The sequence below is a fragment of the Macrosteles quadrilineatus genome, unplaced genomic scaffold, assembly GCF_028750875.1.
Source record: "Macrosteles quadrilineatus isolate MER2022 unplaced genomic scaffold, UCM_ALF_1.0 Scaffold_3__2_contigs__length_128488019, whole genome shotgun sequence".
Lineage (NCBI taxonomy): Eukaryota > Metazoa > Arthropoda > Insecta > Hemiptera > Cicadellidae > Macrosteles > Macrosteles quadrilineatus.
The window spans coordinates 111,306,115-111,328,562 of record NW_026542596.1 but is presented as its reverse complement, the minus strand read 5'-3'; the positions used below and the strand labels follow the sequence as shown (position 1 = coordinate 111,328,562).

General features: G+C 30.7%; 1 protein-coding gene across 1 annotated transcript in view; it reads right to left on the bottom strand.

Moving 5' to 3' along the window:
• The window catches only part of LOC128989838 (uncharacterized), a 360,429-nt gene that overhangs the window by 316,715 nt on the left and 21,266 nt on the right, over positions 1-22,448 (bottom strand). Inside the window, exon 2 of the mRNA XM_054411911.1 lies at positions 21,695-21,740. Coding sequence (XP_054267886.1) covers positions 21,695-21,740 — 46 coding nt within the window. The remainder of the gene's footprint in view (positions 1-21,694; positions 21,741-22,448) is intronic.

Here is a 22,448-nt window from a genome sequence, read left to right as displayed (position 1 = left end):
TAACACGCGCTTTTAAAGTTGTGGTCGAGGGAGATAGCCCCGCAGGAAAGGGTGCACGCAACTTCTGATTTACTGCGCTCAACCCTCGTATAAGGGAGCGGAATATCATACGAGGTTATTAAAAACTCTTTTTGGATCTGTAATCAAAAAATATTTATTTTTCAAGATTAAAATCTAATTATTGGGCTTTTAAATAGTCCTGGCCATAAAAGGAGCTGATGTTAGTAAAAAACAACGTTGTCCTCTTCATACACTTCAGTAACTATTGTTTCGATCATTTTATGTTAGTGGTGAATAAGTCAAATCAATGTAGTCTACTCAATTTTGCCTCAACATATCTTAACGTAATCTAACCTAAAACAGTAATCGTTGCAATACCAAGGAACGAAGTTATTTCTAAACCACTATACAATCGATAATATTCGTTTAATCTCAGGTTAGTCTATTTCGTTAATATCTGAGCACTCACCCACTTGCGAGAATTAAGTAATCACGTGAATTGGATGTTTGAAATTAGCTAATGCAAGCAGAAGCTCCAAGCCAACGCCTGAAACTGCCTACCAAACACGTTAAACTGAGTCATAAACCTCACTGCGCTGCCTAATCAGTAATGGAACACCGTTGGTTAAAGGGATGAAAATATCGCTTTTCCTGAATATATATGAAATTTCCTTGATACAAGATATGCATACAACTACTTGATTTGATGTTTGTGAATTGTTTTTGTTATAGAGATAAAAAATATTTCCACGTCTTCCAACACGATTCGATATCCCACGTACTGTAATTGTTTTACCTTTTATACATTCAATCCCAATGATAAATTTGTAGCAAATATTTTTACCAAAATCGTCGTAGTTGATGTGAGCCACCAACATTGTGCTGATCTAAATGACTGATTTCTGGCTAATACACAACATTTTTTACCAATTCAATGTAATGGAATCACTTATGACCAACTGTTATGACCCATTAACTTGGCCAGTAGCTAAAAATACGGTAGAAAATAGAGTTTTAGTCACTAGCACATTATGTGACTGGCTCACACAACTACGTCTTTTTTTACTAAAAGTTGGCTACAGCTGGTCCATATAGATGGGACGTCTACTTCAGTATTTAATAGTCGAAGCTTTTACTAAGCGTTTGTACAGTTCCAAGCTTCCACGTTTATGAATAGACTAGCAGAGTACCCGGGTGTCCTTCGGACGGGGTTGGAATATAAGTATAAAATGCTTATTGCAGTTATACTCAGGCTTTGCGTTTGCAATAAGGGAGGACACAGTTGGATAAAATTTGCTTTTTTAAATTTACAGTATTCTATAGTATTACACATCTACCATAGCCATAATTTTCTACCACTTCACCTAAACAATAGAGAAAAATAAATTATCAACAATTCGCTAAATATCACAAATTATTCATGAAATGAAAAACATAAACATAACTGTAAACAATCCTACTTTGACAGTTCTCATTGCAAATCACAGTCTTTTGTTGCTGCTTAGTTCAAATTAGCTGTTTTCATAAATGCAAAAAAATATAGTGCTGCACCCTGTTGGTAAATCTTATAACTTTTTAATGCTTTTCCATGTCATAGAACCAACGAACTTTTTTAGTTGAAACAGCTGACTAAATTCTTTAATTCCCTTTAAATATGAATACTCATAAGGTTAACATGGGGAATTACAGAGCCACTGGGGCGGAGCCCGAAAGGATTTTTGAGATAAGAATATGCCTATATGTTAATCGGGAATGTAAGCTATCATTATGCCAAATTTCAGCCCAATCCGTCCAGTGGTTTTTGCGTGATTGAACTTTAAACAAACAAACAAACACACAAACTTTCACATTTATAATATTAGTAAGATTTATGATTCAAATGTTTTGTTTAAAATACTCACAAAACCATAGAAGCCTCGGTAGTTTTACCAACGACCGTTTTACAAGCTAGCCTTGTTAATTAAGTCCTTAAAATTTAAAATATTCACTTAACAGTATTGTTTATTTACATCATTGTTTTGCCACTTAGCCGAACAGGTTTGGACCAATGGGGTTCAAGTATTGAGAGAATAGAAGTAAAATTGTAATTCTTCGAAAGTAAACTAATCAGCTGTTAAGACCAGTTTAATTGATTAAACAATGAGTTAGTGGTTAGGACAATAAATTGTCGCATCACAACTAGTGGCAATGAGAGGTTATAAACGAAAACATAACCTCTTTTAGAATCTATTAGTAGTGATTTTAGTGATTAAACTCTTTCATAGGTAAAGTAGTGTACGCAAATTGCGTAATTAGCCTTTAAGACAATCTTTACGCGATCGATGCGTACACTACTATTGCTGGTGCATTGTTATTCGTTGTAGTTTCATTATATGCAAACCTATTAACTATTTCTCTAGCATTCCACCAGGGTATCAATGGCATGTGTGTGGAGCAAATGAAGCAAAGTGGTGAGTTGGTTCAGTACAAGAATGAAATGTACTGTCAATTCGATATGGCAAGACTGGGATCCAACTCCAACATTCCTAAATTGGTTTTACCTGTTGTCGCACCATCGACTGATCCACCGACTAAAAAACGAATTTACAAACACTCTTAGATTGTTATTAAAATGATTTACTTCTTCAAGTTAGTTGATTATTATTGATTGAAACCCGTAATATGACCTCCTGTAAAATATCAACCCACGAATACAAAAAAAATAATAATTAAAAAGTCTGAGCTTCAAATTATTTAGGTTTATCAGGTTATTTAGGTTATGAAATAAAAAAAACTGAAATATGTATTGTTACATTTTTATTTTACAGAAATTACGAAGTATTTTAGTAGGTAGCTTTGAATGAGTTATAAGTAAATCATTACACACTGCTATCAATCAGCTACTTTCTGCAGTTGTAAAATGTTGCAGAATATTACGAGATTTACAATTAAAATAATCAAATTCAACAATATATTATTTTTTTAATAATTACTCGAAAATTAAAATATAGAGTTGAGTATTTTTATTTTTATTTCTTCAAGTTTTACCCCAAAAACGTGAAAACGGTGGACCTTGAAAAGGTGAAATGGAGAACTAAAGAATAGGGCAGAGGGGAGCATTGGTATTCAAGAGACATTTTTAAAGGTCAATTAACCCTATGGGCTTCGTGTTTGAGGAATGCCAGAAAACTGTAACCCTGCAATAAATTGATATTAGTAATACAGAACTATCAAACGAAGTGGAAAAATATAATTTTGTTCGTAGTAATCAAAAATTAACATATCCATTGATAACAACGGATAAATATTCCAATAATGCTGTAAATTAAAAGAAAAAATCTGAAATCCCTTTACGATGAATGAGTCGCATGTTTGAAATATCTTGTTATTTGAATTAACTTGTTCGTATAGTTTTTGTATGTTAGACGGTCCACAACAAAACATTAAATAAATTAATTCCAGGCCCTTAACGTAATAATTACATTTAAGGTTTAAAAGTAACTGGCATCATTACGTACAGTCAAATATTTAACTAAATTTTGTTTCGTAGATCTATACCTTATGGCTACATGTTGTCTATTGTATTTAGATTTATGACAAATTAAAAATTTAATTAAATAATTAACAATCTTAAAAAAACGTAACTCTGTTTTACTTCAAAACATTTTTTCCACCAAGGCTACAGTAATGGAGATATCATGTAGCGGCTGACCTCAAGATAGCTAATGGAAGCTCACAGTAAGCAAGCTTGGTCAATGAACCGACTCTTAACAACTAAACCAAGATCCTTATGTTACTAAGATACGTAAAATATTTCGAAGTAAATTAACCAACAAAGTAATCAATGGTATAAGGATGAGTTTTACTATACGTGTTGACCATCGGACATTTTTATTGAAAGTAATTTTTTAAATATTTTTAAATAATTTGTTTAGTATTCACTCTGACTTTTTGTTACTGAACTAAATTTTCATCCATGTTGACTAGCAGATCAAGGTGCGCAGTAGCCTAAAACTCAATTTTATACTTTATTTTTTACTAGAGTTATACCTTATGTGGCATGAAAGATGCTATAGTCTACAATAAGATTTACATAGTATCTAATGGTAAAAAATTAGCGTATTCGATAGAAATCAGATATCCTGCCTATTTTTGTACTGGCTCATTTGAACAACGTTGGTTTCCGTTATAATTCTAGCTCCAATAAGATAACTAGGGAATTAAATGTCTACTTCTAGTCATAAGTAATAGTAAGTTGACAAATTTTGGAACTCTAGATTCAAAACAAACAATCTGTACTTGTTGCAGGTATCTGCAGGCTACCCTGACAACCGCAATTGCATCGATGTCCTTGCACTGTTGTAATATTTGCAGCTGGACACAATTTGTAGGGTTCCCTGGACAGGCAGAGAAGTGTAGGAGAGCTAGAAATATACTTTATCAGTTATATACTGCACTTCTGAGATGTTGCAGATTATTACAAGGCTTGAATTTCAAATTATTGAAAATGTGTAGCCTCAGTTTAATTGTTGTACCCACCTTAAAATGTTTCTAGTAAGTTCCCAGATAGTCCCTAAACAAGTTTTAAAAGTACTTAAATTATTAGGTTTACTGTAAAACGTGAACGAGGCCATAAAATACAGCTAGTAGACAATTTAATATAATCAAAAATACAGCTAGTAAACATTGTAATATAATCCAAAAATTCTGCTAGTAAACATTATAATATAATAAAAAAATACAACCAGTAGACATTGTTATATAATCCAGAAATACAGCTAGTAAACATTGTAATATAACTCAAAAATACAGCTAGTTAACATTGTAATACAACCCAAAAATACAGCTAGTTAACATTGTAATATAACTCAAAAATACAGCTAGTTAACATTGTAATATGATCCAAAAATACAGTTAGTAAACATTGTAATATAAACCAAAAGCACAGTAAGTAAACATTGTAATATAAACCAAAAATACAGTTAGTAAACATTGTAATATAATAAAAAATACAGCTAGTGAGTAAACATTGTAATATAAACCAAAAATACAGTTAGTAGACATTGTAACATAATCCAAAAATACAGATAGTAAACATTGTACAGTAATATAATCCAAAAATGCGGCTAGTAAACATTATAATATAATCCAAAAATACAGCTAGTAAACATTGTAATATAATCCAAAAATACAGCTAGTAAACATTATAATAAAATCAAAAAATACAACCAGTAGACATTGTAATATAATCCAAAAATACAGCTAGTTAACATTGTAATATAACCCAAAAATACAGCTAGTAAACATTGTAATATAATCCAAAAATACAGCTAGTAAACATTGTAATATAACCCAAAAATACAGCTAGTAAACATTGTAATATAATCAACAAATACAGCTAGTAAACATTGTAATATAACCCAAAAATACAGCTAGTTAACATTGTAATATAACCCAAAAATACAGCTAGTAAACAATGTAATATAATCCAAAATACAGCTAGTTAACATTAAAATATAACCCAAAAATACAGCTAGTAAACATTGTAATATAATCTAAAAATTTTGCTAGTAAACATTGTAATAAAATCCACACTTTTCAAGTGAGCGTCCGCCATCGCATTGTTTGACAATATCATGTTTCACAATGCCAGTCTATTGATGGCTGAAACCAATACGAACAAAAACAAGAGATTATTCATTTGAAAATATTTTACTTTTTGGGTTTTAATGAGTTATTACCTTATACTGTATGGGCTAGATTTTGTATTAGTTAAACAATAATGAACTTTAATCTGTTTAGGTGATTTAAGTAGGCCTAAGGCATTTTATGTGATTAATAAATACATTATTTTAATAAACATTAAAATAATTTGGTAATTTTTACCATTTAAAATTTCTATAAGGATTAACAATTTAAATATACTAAAATAACGTCCACAATTTTGAATTTGACATTGAAATTACGATAACGTGTTTTTATGACCCGATTTGTAAATTAATCAAAGCACTGAATTAGGACTGGCTAGTCCTTAAAACGTTTTACTTTGTAGTATTATGTCACAGATTTCATATTTAATTTTATTTACTAATATAGTCAGATCTGTTTAACACAATCAGAAGTTTCAATCTCTCCATAGGTATATGAGATAGGTTGTCAAATCGTGAAAAAGTCGAAATGGTGAATATCTGGTAAACGAAGTGTTTTGGAAATTATTTTTCACCTGGCTTTCTCTCCATTGTGACCAATGAGAACTTATTTGAAACTTTTCTACTAGTCACTCGATTTACACAATATCAACAAACCTTACTTTAGTAGCGCTTTGAATAATATTAACAATAATACATTCTTAAAAAAAACTCGTCTCCACGTTAATTGAATCAATACGATGTTACAACCTTGTATGAAACTACGTTTAATCTTATTACTTCCTATTATTTCACATAATTTCAAATCCTCTTCCGAGTTAAGTAACAGAACAAACACCCGATGATTGTTGAAATGGTATTCCTTTGTAATAAATTTGTTTGCTTTTGAATTTCTAAGCCATTTAACATAATTAAAGGTATTAAGTGAACAATTCTGTAGGTCGTATGTGTTGTTTTTACTTATCATTTTGTAAGTACTTGCAAATGACTAATGACTTCGAGTATTATGTACTTTGATCTATATTGCAGTGCTAACAGAAAAATACTATCAAGACCATGGATTTTTTTTAATTTAATATGAAATGCAAAGTATTCTATAACTACAATACTTCAATAATACTTTTTATTGAAATGGCGACCATACAAAGTAGGTATTTTAAGCCAAGTATGAATGGAGATGAGTGTAGGATGAGTGGCGCGATCTTGTAGTCTGGATAGTGACTAAGGCCGACACATTCCTTCAACACAGCTGTTAATAGCCCACAGCTAATGGCAACTAAGGGACTTGCAGTTTTTAGTGGAATCCGAACCACATTTTTCCCTTGGTATTTACGAATTGGTCTAGTAATCAGGATAGTACTGCGGATTGTCATAGTACTCACTAGTGTGGACGTTAATCCACACCAGGGAGTACCTCAGCACATGACTATAAATATTTACAATTCGTGACCTCCTAGTAGCTGGATTACAAGGCCCCAGTCTACATGCATATTCTACTCCGAAAACCTTTGTATGTAATTACTAGTAAAACAGATTTTTGTATATACTCAAAATATGTTCAAAATCACCTTAAGAACGTTCTAAATTAGCTCAGCCCTAAGAGACAAAAAGGCAAGTTTTGTGTAAACTAAAATTAATCGCAGTTTCATCAACAGTGACAATGTCGTTTTCCAAAAACTTAAATCATGAATGTTATTACATGAGAATGTAACAGGGTTTGTTTTATATAGTGGATTTGATGCACAGGTTTCTTGTGAGTCACAGGCAGACAGAAAAACACACACAATTTAAAGAAACTACCGTATTAAAACCATAGACGAAAAGAACTAAATATAGACTGTCAGCTTTGCTGTGGTTACCATAGGTTCTGACGCACACCGCTAGAAGCGCCATGTGGTAACCACTGCACGGCTGACAGTCTATATTTAATTCTTTTTGTCTATGGTAAAATTAAAAATATATATCAAATTGACAGAAAAAACACCTAAGTTTATGTATGTATAATTATTTTAAAACTGTTAAACAATTTAAATCCAACCACCTTAAAATGTATTCATGCCAGTATAAGATCAATTCCTCTTTATTTATCGATATATCAACCAACAACTTTCATTTCATTACAAATTCTCTAAAAACAACAAATTTTTGATTCGTAAATAATTTTTATATTTATTTATGCTAATGCAAGTTGTTACAAAATTTATTTTATGTATTAAAAGGAGCCGTCAGATTTTTAGTGCAGCGTAAGCAAACAGTCTACAGATACAGATGTTGATACAGCAGATAATACAGAAAGTTTTCCAGATGAAACGATGTTTGTGGCCATAAGCCACTTGGGCTTTCCTCTTGATGGTCTGTATTTGCCAAAGAACAAGCACGGGAACACTGAACAGTTTGTACTTGTTAATAAAGTTGTAGACTTTAATTATTTAAAATTAAAATGTTCAGTAGTATATAGGATAACATTATATTTCTAATTTCACTTACCCAAGAAACACGTAGTATCGAATGTCAAATAATGCAAGCAAAAGGTTTAAATTACCTGTATCCGTCAAGTATATACTAGATTGTATAGTCAAGATTATACTAGATTATAGTTGGTTAACTACAGCTGTTTCGTGTTCACAAACACATCTTGAGGTTAAATTGTTACATTGATTTATTCCATGGAAGATGTGTTTGTGAACATGAAACAGCTGTAGTCAACCAACTACAATCTAGGATCACTTGACGGATTCAGGTAAGTTAAACATTTTGTTGTAAAAATCAGTGATCCAGAGGCTGTACCATAAAAATAAAATAATGAAAGTTTTAGAATTAAAATATATTTTTTTTTATTGAGTATAGTTAAATTAAGCTGGAACGAGTCCTTGATCATCATATTATTAATATATGTACTGTTAAATAACTTACCCGTTGATCAGTGCTACTGGCCAATTTCAGAACACTATGTAATTGTTTTGTAAAATTATAATTTGTGTGGTCTTGTGAATAAAACAAAGGCCGAATTAGGTCTGATCAGTGGCGGTTTGTGTTTTATATAAGTATTTTGAATTGGAATTAAAGTAGGTTATGGTAAGTTTGAATAAAATCTTAATATTTGTCATGGTCGTATAATGTTTAATTTTGGTACATTATGGTAAAATATATTATTTGGTTTTTACTAGAAATTCCATATTCATACGGAATAGGAAAGGATAAAATAGCTAGTTACTTCCGTTTCAGGTTTGTTTATAATAGATTATTAAACAATTAAATAATATTCTAGTACATAAAGGTTAATTATTACATTGATATGAATAGTTGTTGTGGTTAAGATGCAAATATTTATAAATTACATAAAATTACATAATTACCAAGTAAAAATGATATTTTTGAACCTCCAAAACATTCCTTCAGATAATTTATTCGGGATACCTCCAGGTTGTAGAGCCTGTATAAACTTCATTTATTGGAAGCTTAAAGGCTCTAAATTTATTGCATGGGACAAAAGGCTTTCTGGAGTCTTACTTTGTCCAATATCCAAACCTCCTCCTCTTATATTACCGGCCACGGATTGTCAGGCTAAACATGGGGAATTGTTTCTATAAAATCGAGGTTCATTTCTGCAGGAAAATACAGGGTGAAACAATCTACTAATTATATTTATTTTTTTTCTATTTTAATAACGCAAAAAGTTTAGGTACTTTCCTGTTAAAGGGAACATTCATTATTATCGATGATTTATTTTCGATATATCGATATTTTTGTTTTCTTCACGATTGGTATTCCTTCTGTTTTAATATCTTCAAACGCATTTAAATTACAAATTAAGAACTAACCTTGTCTAGGCAAAAATAATAGCCTATATATTGGATTAGGACATGAAACTATTCTAAACTAACCTAACATAACCAACCAAACTTGCTGTATAGGCTAAGTTACCGTTTCAAAATTCCATTTGATAACAGAAGAGAAAAGGCATATGGGTAATAGGCTATCAAACGGATTTTTGAAATGTTACAGCAAATTTGGTTGGTTAGGTTAGTTGAGAACAGTTTCATTTTAATATAGGCTAATTTTTTTATTGTTTGTTGATACTGAACAATATTTATTTACTGTATCCTATATCGTACTTGTCAGCTGATATGTTTCAATTTGTTACCATCAATATATCGGTTGGAAAACAAAACTATCGATATATCGAAAAAAAATCATCGATAATAATGAATGTTCCCTTTAACAGGAAAGTACCAAAGTGTACCATTTAATGATAATTGATATGATGAATTATTAAGTTAGGTTTGAATAAAAAATGTTGTGATGGACCTAAACAATATTATACTTGTAGGATAATATTATAATAATCTTCCTTACAAAAACAATGGACAAATTTACCCAAATATATTTCTTTAACCTAAAATAAATATTGAGAGCTTAAACTATAATTATAAATTAACAAAAATTTCCGTGTGCGAATACTAAAAAAAATACTGGTATTAACGAAAATAATAAATATCATGACAGTATTGTTTAATGAATTTGGAAATTCGTAGCATATTTAATAATATGAGTGGTCTTTTGCTTAAAATACATAAAATGATGTAAAATGCTATCTTTAATATTACCTGACCTTCAATGATTTTTTTCTAGCATACCTTATCTCTATATTGTTATTACAAATATAGTGAAGCTTTGAGTATGTGAATACTGTCAGAGTCTACATATATTTATTTTAAAAAAATATGAACGTTTTTAATATTAGAAAATAATTTGTTCATTACATTGTCGTAATAATAATAATTACCTGTTTGACACGAATTGTTTTATCCCCAAAGCTCAGGACAACTAGAATATATAACAGAAACTTGATTACCCTTGAGGGTCATGTCATTCGCAGTTGTTAGTTATTGGTTCCATGTCCGGCAGTAAAGATTATTACATTTTATATCATCCCACGGTTACTGTCATAGATGTTGCGTAGTTATTAAGCTTTTCTCTGTAGAAATTAACTGAATTCATATTTGTTTTATATCTATGTTATTTTTAAATAATATAATAATAATAACATAATAAACAATGAGTTAATTCCTTAATTAAAAACAAATGCGAAATAATAAATATTCCAGGAACCACACAAACATTATTATTATACCTGAGAAAACCAGAAAAAAATATATATTTAATTTTTGGTTCCAGCGTCTTCACTAGAAAAATAAAATTGGCTGCTCTCTGTGGTATCATAAATATATATTTTAAACTATAACTAACAAGTTTTATCTAAAAAATAATGTAATCTAGATTAGAGCTGAAATATTTTGATTGCCTTCTCATGAAATTGAAAAACATATCAAAATCGCATATTGATGGATTTATTGAAACATTTGCTCGAAAAGAAAATTGTTCCTAGCACGTCTGTAGCTAACTATTGGTCGAAATGGTTAGCTTAGAATATTTTTTTACAAAAATACCTCCAGATTATCAAACAGCCAATGTTTTGATTTTGAGGAACATTTTTGTCTGGTTCAAACAAAATTATATGATCCGGCAGTTGATTGAAGTATTTGGGACCATTGTACTGATAATGACGTCTTAACAATAACTTGCTTACTCTTGGTAACTGATAACTTCTGATATTTTTTTTGTCTAGTACAATATAAAATATATCTTGTCCAACTATTTGTGCTACATACAAAGAAGAGTACATCGAGCATGAAATAAAAGTATTTTAAAATAAGAAAATATCATAAAAGAGCTCTCACGTTTATTAATGTTAGTTCTCTAGATTTCTGTAGATTTACCCTTTCCGAAGTCAAAGTAAGGGTTATTGGAATGGTTTAAACTATCCGATAATTTGTAAAGCCTGATTTTTATTAATTTCTTAAATATTTTAGGAAAAGCTGATAGCAAACTAATAGGTCTGATATTTACTCATCTTTTTGGTAACTTGTTTATAAATAGGAACAAGTCTATGATGCGTTGTTTTATTCTCTCTGGAAGCGTTTTTTAGTAAAAAAAATAGATATTTTATTATATGGAATGAGATAATATAATATTATACAATTATACTGTTGATACTGTTTTTAGGATCAGACCGGCGAAATGATACACTATGTAAACACTATTTCGATGTTTAAATGGTACAAAAGCTAAAATTTACTTGGCAATGGATACAATTAATTGCCACAACACTTGGTCAAATTTCCAAATGGATAACCAGCACACAATCCCGACAGTCGTGGTAAAAACTTACCAAGTGGTTATAAGATTTTGAAAAATACAAACTATTTCTGTTAAATACATTTTTTTAAGTCGTAATTGGTCAAATTCCCTTACCCATTTAATTTTCATTTTTAAATCAAACTACATGGCAAAATTCAATCAGAATGCGAATATCTCAACTAAAATAACTTCATTGATATATTTTCTGAATGTTTTAAAGTGACACCTAAACGTTTCATTTTGGAAAGGGACAAACTCCAATATCTGTCCATATGTTATGTGAGGTAGATTACCTCGTTTTTACAACGATCACTGAGGTTAGATACCCTTTGCGCGGTGCATCAAAAGCCTATGGACCAGCGGTTATTGAATTTCATGTTTGGTTTGGAAGCGTACGAAAAAAGAGAAATTCTTCCTTCTTTTTAAATATACTTTTTGTTAAATTGCGCTACCTATAGGAATTTTTTAATGAAATAAATATGTTTATTTTAGTTTATATACAAGATTGATTGTGTAAGTTGTCAACAAAAGGAACAAACAGAGTTTGTTGATTTTTTAGTACATTCATGATAAATATAAAAGGCTATATAGTAAAGATTTCTCAATACCCTACACGATTGTGTACCTACCTATCTTAATTTGCTTTTTCTATATATGTATATTTAACAATTTTTTTGCTATATTTTTGATAGCAAAATCATTATTCTTAATATAACCATATGCATGAAAAATTTAGATTTAAATCAGTGCCAATAATGGAAAAAACTTATACTTTATGACACAATGTAAGCCTTAATTGGATGTATTTTGTGTTAATAATATAACAGTAGAGCGAAATGCATGTTATAAAAAAATTACATACAGAAGACGATCGGAAATATAACAATCAATAAAATAACAGTAATTTTACAAGTAAAAAATGTTTGCTGAACTATAAAAATACGAATAATAAATATGAATAAGAATGTATATTATAATTGCTGTATAGGCTATTAATTAACAGCTGTGTCTAAGGAATATGCTTGCCTTAGTCACTAACAAGACTACAAGATCGCACCACTTACCCTAAACTCATCTCCAGTCATGTTTATAAATAAGTTGTAACAAATATATGCATTGAAAAAATGATTAGACTATGCATAGTCTAGCGTATAAAAGCTTTGTACTCTATGATTTCCCTAAGCTTATTATTGGTCTCCAGATTAAATAGCTTTGTTATATACTATATTTATTTAACTTTAAATAAACAATACTGTTTGTGGTTAAGATGCAGCCTATTTTAAAATGACAATTATTAAGTTTTAAAACAAGGTATTAACAATTTTTTTTACTACTTACGCCTTATATTAATTGTCTATACAATTTACAAAATAGATTTTGAATCAAATGAACCAATGCCTACTTAACAAAATGTGAATGGGCATTTTCTGACTATTTCAAAATTGACATTTTAGCTTTTTAACGCAGAGCTGTGTATGGATTTCGATTTTTGTGGGAATTGTAAGATATTGATAAATGTTAAATTAACTTGTACGTATCTTTTTCCTATAAAACTTGATTATTTATTGCAACTTTACTATTTTTTTATATTTGTGAACGACAATCTACTTCAAACTGTTGATTATGTCTATTACTCCCTTAAAGGTGTCATCTCTTGTTTCTAACCTGATTTTCAAACTGTAACTATATTAACGAATAAAATATGTATATGTTTTGCTTGTCCGCTTGTCCAAGGAATTCATCACAAGTCACAAATCTGATATTAATTGAGCCGACATTAGCAACTACAACATAACGAACATAGATCTTACAAAAAACCGGCTTCCGATTTCGCAATCAAATGAAAAGTCATCGCGAAATCGAACTATTCAAAGACCATGCTTCAGTTTAAAATGATATTTCTTTTTTTTTTATTCAAATGTAAAACATTTTAAAGCAAACGGTTATAGTCGCAAATTTTCGTATGATATCCAGTACACTCTGCTATAAAATGAGTCGCTACCTGTGTTACTCGCCTCCCTACGCAGCACGCACTTCGCACACACTCGACACCCTCAGCTCTAAGTGGTCCTAGACAGCCTTTGTAACCAGATATTGCCTGGGGGGAGGTGACCACTGGAATGGCATCAAAATCTGCCTCTATGCTGTTTCCTCAACATCTTACTATGCGGTTGGACCTCCGTAGAAACAAAATACCGCATCAAACTTGCAGACAAATTTTCTTCGAGCTAATTTGAGTTTTAGTAGAATATTCTCTTAGAGGAAAATTTATTCCCTTTTAAATAACATTAGTGTAAATTTTGTAGCCCAAAAATAAGAAAAACTAGGATATTTTAAAAATATATCTACTTCTGTCGACATAAATATTGTCTTACAAAATATTCTGATCACAATCGGAAAATAGCTTCCTCAATGATATTCGTAGGCCAATCAAAAGCCGATAAAGTTAAGTAAGTGAATCAGAATTTCAGAAATTTATTTAATAACCCAGCCAATATGGGTTTTTTATTTACTTTTTACCAAAGGTAGAGTTTTCCTCGAAGATGATATCTCTAATAAGAACTGTGAATTTAATAAGTAACGAAGTTGATTTTTAGAGTTGAAAACCTGAAGTGATAAAGAGTGTTTTAAGATCTGAATAAGCAATTGAATAAAGTATTCAAGTGACGGAACAAGTCATTAGGCCTAAATGGCGATATTTCGTTGTCGACGTTTCTGACACCCGTCCCTGTTGTTTCCAATGAAATGGAATTTATCTTTACATTGTTCTTCAGTGTTTTGATTTTACGAAATAGTTCAATAATAACTCCAGCTAAATGGTAAAACCAAATAATTATGTTTTTTATTTTATTTAGCAGATTTGATAAATGCGTAATTGTGTCAAATGAGTTATACTTTTATGAGTAATTAATTGTCTCTTGTTTTTGGGTATGAGCATGAATTTAATTAACATTAGTTTACAGTAATATTTTATTTGTGTAAGATGATTGATTTTGGTGTGTATCGTGTTGTCATGTGTGTACATAATTGTAAACTGAGTGGAACAAAGTCTATCAAATGTACTAGGAACATGACGAAATCGTATGTTTCATAACATGAGTAGAGTCATTACAAATTGAGACCATATGTTTGAAGTGCAAGATCTTTAAACATGGTCGAGAATATGAAATACAGTTTTAAACATTATGGAAGTAATCTAAAAAATATACTGCAGTAAACATTAGGCATACTTTTTGCATAGTAAACATTCTTTTTGCGCAGTAAACAATTTCACGATGAATTTTTCCAAGTGATAAACATAACGAAAATATTCTATTTCACAGTGTAGTGACAACTATATTTGCACTCTCATTCTACCTAGTCTGTGTAGGTTGATCTTCCACTATACCAACACTAGCTAAAGCTTTAGCGACAACGGAATCTCTGCTTTGTGTAAATTTATGTAGACAATGGTATAACGGATCAGCCAGTAGTAACACTGATAAGACAGTTACGATTTGACGACGTCGGCAATGATAGAACCCCTAGCAGTAAACCACCCTTATACCCTCCCTTGTAAAACGGCCATCTTATTGGGGGGAAATGCTTCATTGGAGGAGATTCAAATCAGATTGGAGTCACAATGACATTCCTGCATTGCCTATCAAATCTCCTTACTAGCTATAGTTGGAAAATAATCGGTATTGCTTGGACCGACAGCTTTTGTTTAAACAATTTCAATGTTGTTGTCATTAAATCAATTTCTTATTAAAGTCGTTACAAGAACATAACCTGGAACAAACTTCTGTAAAATATTTTCAAAATTGAATAAGGTTTTATGTTTGGAAAAAACAATGATGACATAAATTTGAATGAAATAATATAGGACAATCAATCCTTTTTTATAACTGTACCTCATCCGTTTTCTGGATGAACAAAACCAGAACAAATTTTATCAACTCGTAGATTTATAAATCCATAGGAAAATCATCAAAAGGAGGTATAGTACGTTATGAATGACATTGTATTATCCTATATACTATATATTTGATAGCTTAATGTATATCGTTGATTTTTTTTAATTAATAAAACAACTAATTTGAAAAGTATCGTGCATGTTAAAACCATTAGGGGGTCCTACATTTTATGAACAAGCAACACTGTAGGCCTAAACGTAAAAGATTTAACAAGGTTCTTACTAAGGAGTGTTATGATATGCATACCTAAATTTGCTTCACCAAGAACAACTGATTGAAAACAAATTTAATTTAGCGAAACATTGAAATGGCCAAACTACGAAGAGTACTGTCAGGTGATATTAGCTTTTGTTGGATGGCCTCTAGTTTCGATTTCAAGGTCATTTATTAAACTGTTAAAAATTAAAATAATCCTTGGAAACTCTGATATTTTTATTTCTACGATCATATACACTTGAAAATATTGAACTACTGTCGAATATGTGTAAATTATTAATAAAGAAATTCAATTATGCAAAATGCGAAAAAATCTTGTACTTTAAAAAGAAATTAGCTCTCGTTAAACTCAAGGTCGACATTGCTAATAAGGTTTTGAATCAAAAACCAACAATCCGTAACTTACTCGAGCAAATATATTTGTTATTCATATTAATTTATAATCCTAGATATAATATAAATTATCTCTTAGTAAGCCACAGTGAAATGCAAGACGTAATCTCGTTATGAATTTGTGTGTTGTTTTTGCATCAACTCTGTTTTCTAATAAAAACATTTCTGAGCGTCTAAGCTGGTGGGTAAAAAGCAGCACTAATACTTCCCGGCAAGAAACGCCCCACCTGCGCCGGTAAGAAAACAAAGCCCCGCTGTTCTTTTGTTTCTGTAACAAAACCTCGTCGGATTTAAGAGCACCCACCCATCATTTTGAGAAATATCTTATAAGACTTAAAATCAATGTGTGCATTCCGTGTACTTACCATACGCCTTTGTGTGGACCTTCCAAGCTTATAGGTGGCATATTGGTTACTTTGTAAGGAAAAAGTCAACCTATAGGGAACGTTGATGGGGTTATTGCAAACGAAATGCACTGCATATGGTGTGCATGATTATAAAATGTTAACTTTAAATTTAAACAAATTATGAAGTAATCCAAAAAGTTTTCAGATGAATATGTTTTGATTAACCCTTTTATATTTTTCGTGCAAATTAAATTGACTTAAAATTGTGTTTAAACTTTGAAACTACAATTTGATTCTCTGTGTGTATTTTGTTTTATTTTACAGTTTATTATGTATCATGTATTCTAAAATCGTTAAGCATACCGAGGAAAATTTTAAATACCTTTTTATTGGAATAATTGTTCAAATCATGTTTAAAAATCAGAAATTTTGTTTTGAAATAATATCTTTGAAATAAGAAGTCCAACCTAAATAAAAATTATAGGTAATATAATTAACCTCAGTATTTTAAGTGTATTTAGTCTTTGACTTTGTTTCATTGATAACTGCTATAACTTATCCTTAAAATGCAAACTTCAGCATATTAGCACTGAAATTACGAATCTTGTTTATCTCCGAATAGGGCTAAAAACTATTAGTTTGTAGGACCTCGTCCCCTAAGAAAGAGCCGTATCACAATACTTGATTGTAATCTTTTCTATCGGCTGATCTATAAGTAATAACAACATGGCCGACACCCGCCTTGCGTGATCTACTACTATCAAAAACTTCCTTCCCTTCCCAACAACCCCTTCCCCCCACTGAACACCTTTGTATCCCAACCCTTGGAATACGTTAGTGGGCTAACCTCACTACCTCGTCTGGTTATAGCAACTTTCCCTTAAAAGAAAGAAGATTTGCCGTTTATTCTATTTATACATGGTAAGTCCTAGACTCAGGGCCACTTTATGTATTTGTGTTTAAGCTAGGGGCCAAAAACGCAACTAAATTCACATTTATATATTTACCTTTTTCAGTTAACAACCCTTTAAATAAGCGTATATTTTAAAAATAAAATCACCGATACGGTACTTTCAGAAATGTATCAACGCCACTTACAGTGGTAGCAAAACGGGAATGCCGATGGTGACCAGGTCAAGTTCCTTCAAACGCACGAACCCCCACAGGTCTCCATTGGCACTCCCGTTTTGCTACCACTGTACATGTCGTAATAGGTAGCCTAAAGCGTCTATATAATATTTTAAGTAAAACCAAGATACTCCAATTCCATTGGTATTTATAAAGAATAATTAATTGTTGGATTTGTAACTTTTTCAACTATTTAAAACAGTAGTTTCATTATAAAGAGATAAATTTCTCTCTTTCACGTTTTTGCCCCATTGAAGAAGATATTCAACTAGGCCTATATGCTCAAGTGTAATTTCTTGTTTTCTTACTTTTCCTACTAATATTAATGCAATAAATATCTTAAAACAAAAACTGGCAAAGTAATAACTTAAATTACATTCTTAAGAACGGTACCGTACTCACAAAAATATTTGGTGGACAAATTTTAATTTTTACGGTTTAACTAATTACATAGAGTAAGTTCTAAAACAATAACAAATATTTCACTATGAGTATTGACAATTTGAAAAAAAACCACCAAAATAGTATTTTTTTAGGTTAAATATTATAGATTCTACATGAATCATTTGTTAAAATATTCTAATAAAGCATCCAAACAATCTCTGACCATAATGAAATTGTTTAGGTGGGAGAGTCATCTGCCATAACATTGACTACAGTCATAAACTCAAAAATTTTTTTGTCCTAAGGACGCTAGGCACGAGCCTGGGATTGTTTTTCACATTACTTCAGGCTAGACCCAGGGGTTGCGGCATTATCACTAAGATAAAATCCATTGGTGACTTGGCAGGGATCGAACCCGGGACCTCAGGGACTAAAGTCCCGCGCTCTAACCACTACGCCAGCTCACTCCCCATAAACTCAACAATGGCTGCAGTTTGCGTTAAAATTTGAATATTTCCATTAATAGATTCTATTAATATTTTGTTAATCTTTTCATTCTTATTTTGGAAGATCTTGTTTCGTACTCTTTATGCCGACATTTAGCTTTAGATGGCTTTCTAGGCCACTAATTGTAGCATTATTGTAAAAGCATAAGGATATGGTGTTGGCAAAATATTATAATATATTTTCTGTAGCCAGCCAGATACCACTTTTAAAACTATATGTATTTATATGTTTTGTTACTAGTGTAAACATAAAATTTCTTAAAAAATACAACACAATACGTCCACTAATACCAGCTATACCTCAATTTGTGGTCCGGATATGCAATATAAAAGCTCAAAAGTCAGTAATTATTTTCAAACTGTAAAATATGACATTTGTTATAAATATTCAGCAGCAATCGTTACTGTCAAGGGAGATTGATATTTAAAAGTCGTTCAGCAAAGGTTAATGGGAGCGTGTTTTTTCAAACTCTGATTTTTTGCTGAATGTAAATTTATTTGCAGACTTTTTGTGCAGGAATAACGCAACTAGATAGTTGAAAACTACTTCATAAACCTTTATGAAATATTTTACTATATTTGTACAAGGGCAGTCAAAAATAATTGTGTTTATCATAAGAAAATGAAAGCTCAATTTACGCATACCAATGTTTTCTTGGGAAGAAACTTATATAGGGTATTGTACTTGATTGACAAGAAGAAACAAAAACTCCAACCTTTGTTTCCAGCCTAAGTAAACATACTTTCACCATCAGTCTATAAGAAAACGAAAACACCATCTACACCTCACGAAAATCTTGATGAAATAAGCTTTCTTAATGTTTAACTTCGGTATATGGAATTCACTTTAGTTTAAATTATTCCTAATGAGTTTTTCGGTTATGAAATCACATCATTGTTTGTATACAGACCTTTTTTGACGGTGAATATATTTATTTGAGCTATTGATCTCCATTTTTAGCTTTACATGACATTGACTCTTGTAGAGCCAGCATATGTTATTTTTTCCATTAATCTATTATTTCCTACTATTTTTGAAAGAAACATCTAGTATCTTATATCTGGTACTACTAATAATTTGGAAAAATATTTATAATTCCGTTCTTATTAAAATGTTTTAACTGTAATAAAACTGTTGTATTGGAAGATAAATAAGAACTATGGATATACTAAGTGTATTTCTTTTATAACATAATAGAAAATTGCAGGTTTGAAACAGTATACATTTTAAACTCTCAATATTTTAAATTAGCCTATTTAAGAATTTAACAATAATATTACTATAGATTTGGATCTCGTCTACTTTCTAAAAGCCAATTAAAACACAAAACCTTTCGAAGTGTCTTCATTTTAGTAACGGATTTAGAAAGTTGGGTGTTCTAACGTTACATTCAAATGGAAGTTATTCCATGGGTAAATTATGATTATCGACTGAAAATAAAATCTATAGTTTATATAACTATTTATATAGTAAAACACGTCTTATATTCTTTGAATGAATGTAAAAATGATCAATGAGAGATGTGCTTTAAAATATTAAAAGAAAGCGAAAATATGATAAAATATGTCATAACTTAAATCAAAAATGATTAAACACTCGCATCAGGGTATCTACAAGTAACAGCATGCGCATGGCATGAGAATTGCGTGATGTGTGACATTAAACTCAACAGTCATTTCACCCCTTCCTAGGCTACTATGAACCTAAAAAAATACTTAGATAGAAAGTAGTAGACTAAGCTAGCAAAAATGTTTTATTGCATTAAATTAACCATTTGCAACAAAAAATCGCAAATAGTACCAGTATGAAATGATTTAATGAATTACGTAATCAATTTGGTAATTATTTATACGAGAAAAGAATGTAACTACTCTATTCAAAAATCTATTAATTATACTATTCTGATTTGTATATTGAATGACACTACATATTATATTTTTACTTTTCTCCTACATAAAAAAATCTACAGTAATTAAGCTCATTATATAATACCGACTAAGTTGAGAACTCAACTTTGCGTGTTTAAACCCAAATATGAAAGATTATTTCTATAAGGTATTTCAATATGGTATATATGGCATTTCTGTGGTGACAATAGCATAAAAACATGGGCTAACATTAACTTAATGCCTTTGAAAATTTTTACTCAACGCAGTTCATTGAAACAATTTCAACATCTAAATAATATAGTTTAACATTAACCAAGAAGATATACTTTTTTAAATATTTATTTCAAAACTAGGTTTTGAAAAATTACATATTTTAAATATGTAGAATCATTGTTCTATGGGTCAAGTTGGTCAAAATTTCATGGACTTTTTATGTGACCCAGTTTTTTCCACAAATTCAGAGTTCTGTAAAACTTTCCTAGAATGTAGACTTGATTGGCGGGAAGGGCTGAGAGGAAGTTTTTGATCGCCTGTAATCACGCAAGCCTAGATTGTAGCTGTAGAGAATGACTGGTTTAGCTTACTCCAACGATTCAATTCTCGTACGTGATCTCATGTTGTAGAGAATGACTGGTTTAGCTTACTCCAACGATTCAATTCTCGTACGTGATCTCATGTTGTAGAGAATGACTGGTTTAGCTTACTCCAACGATTCAATTCTCGTACGAGATCTCATGTTGTAGAGAATGACTGGTTTAGCTTACTCCAACGATTCAATTCTCGTACGAGATCTCATGTTGTAGAGAATGACTGGTTTAGCTTACTCCAACGATTCAATTCTCGTACGTGATCTCATGTTGTAGAGAATGACTGGTTTAGCTTACTCCAACGATTCAATTCTCGTACGAGATCTCATAATCTCATCTAACATAGGTGTTCTACGCTGATAAATATAGTGTAAATTAGACTTAAAAAAACGGGTCAAAATATCATTTGGCAATCAAAAAACCATTTATATTATCAATATTATTAATGTGTAACCTTACCTGCTGCTGGTGAAAGTTTAGTGACGACACCCCAACGCTGCTTCCACTGGAAAAAAAGATTTTTTATGATACGTTGTATAAGTTTAACCTGTACTAAATAAGAAATTATTAACTGGACAAATTAATAACATTTTTTATCAAGAACAGAATGTTAGCAACCATAAAAAATATAAACAAAACAAATCACCCAGTCCAATATAGACAGTTGATAACTTATACTATATTTACATTCTTCCAACCAATGAATAGTTTTTATATTTGTGTTTTTATACTAGGCCTAAATTTGTTTATTTAGTTTCAAATACCGTAATTATTTTTCAAAAAGTTCAATTTTGTTGTTGATCTATGAGGTAACTGAAACATCTGACATCCTTTACAAAAATAAATAAGTCATTTCAAAAATAACTGTAATATCTATTAGCAAAGATTACAGTTACAGTAATAAAGTGTTACTACCACGCACAAATTCTATCTTATTAGTTTAAAAAGTACACAGTAGACGTACCAAAGATTATCATAGACGTATTGGCGATATAAAATTTACGCCAGTGGATTAATTGTCCAAAATATAGCACTGAGTAATAATCCTAGAGTAGTCTCCAACAAATAAATCCACAATATGTGCATTTTATTTTTAGCCGTTCACGTTTCTTAAATGCTATTGTTTTACACAGACAGACAGCTGATCCAACAATAGAACTTATAGTGTAATAATACCAACGTATCAAAACTAGAATAAACCATGAATTATAAA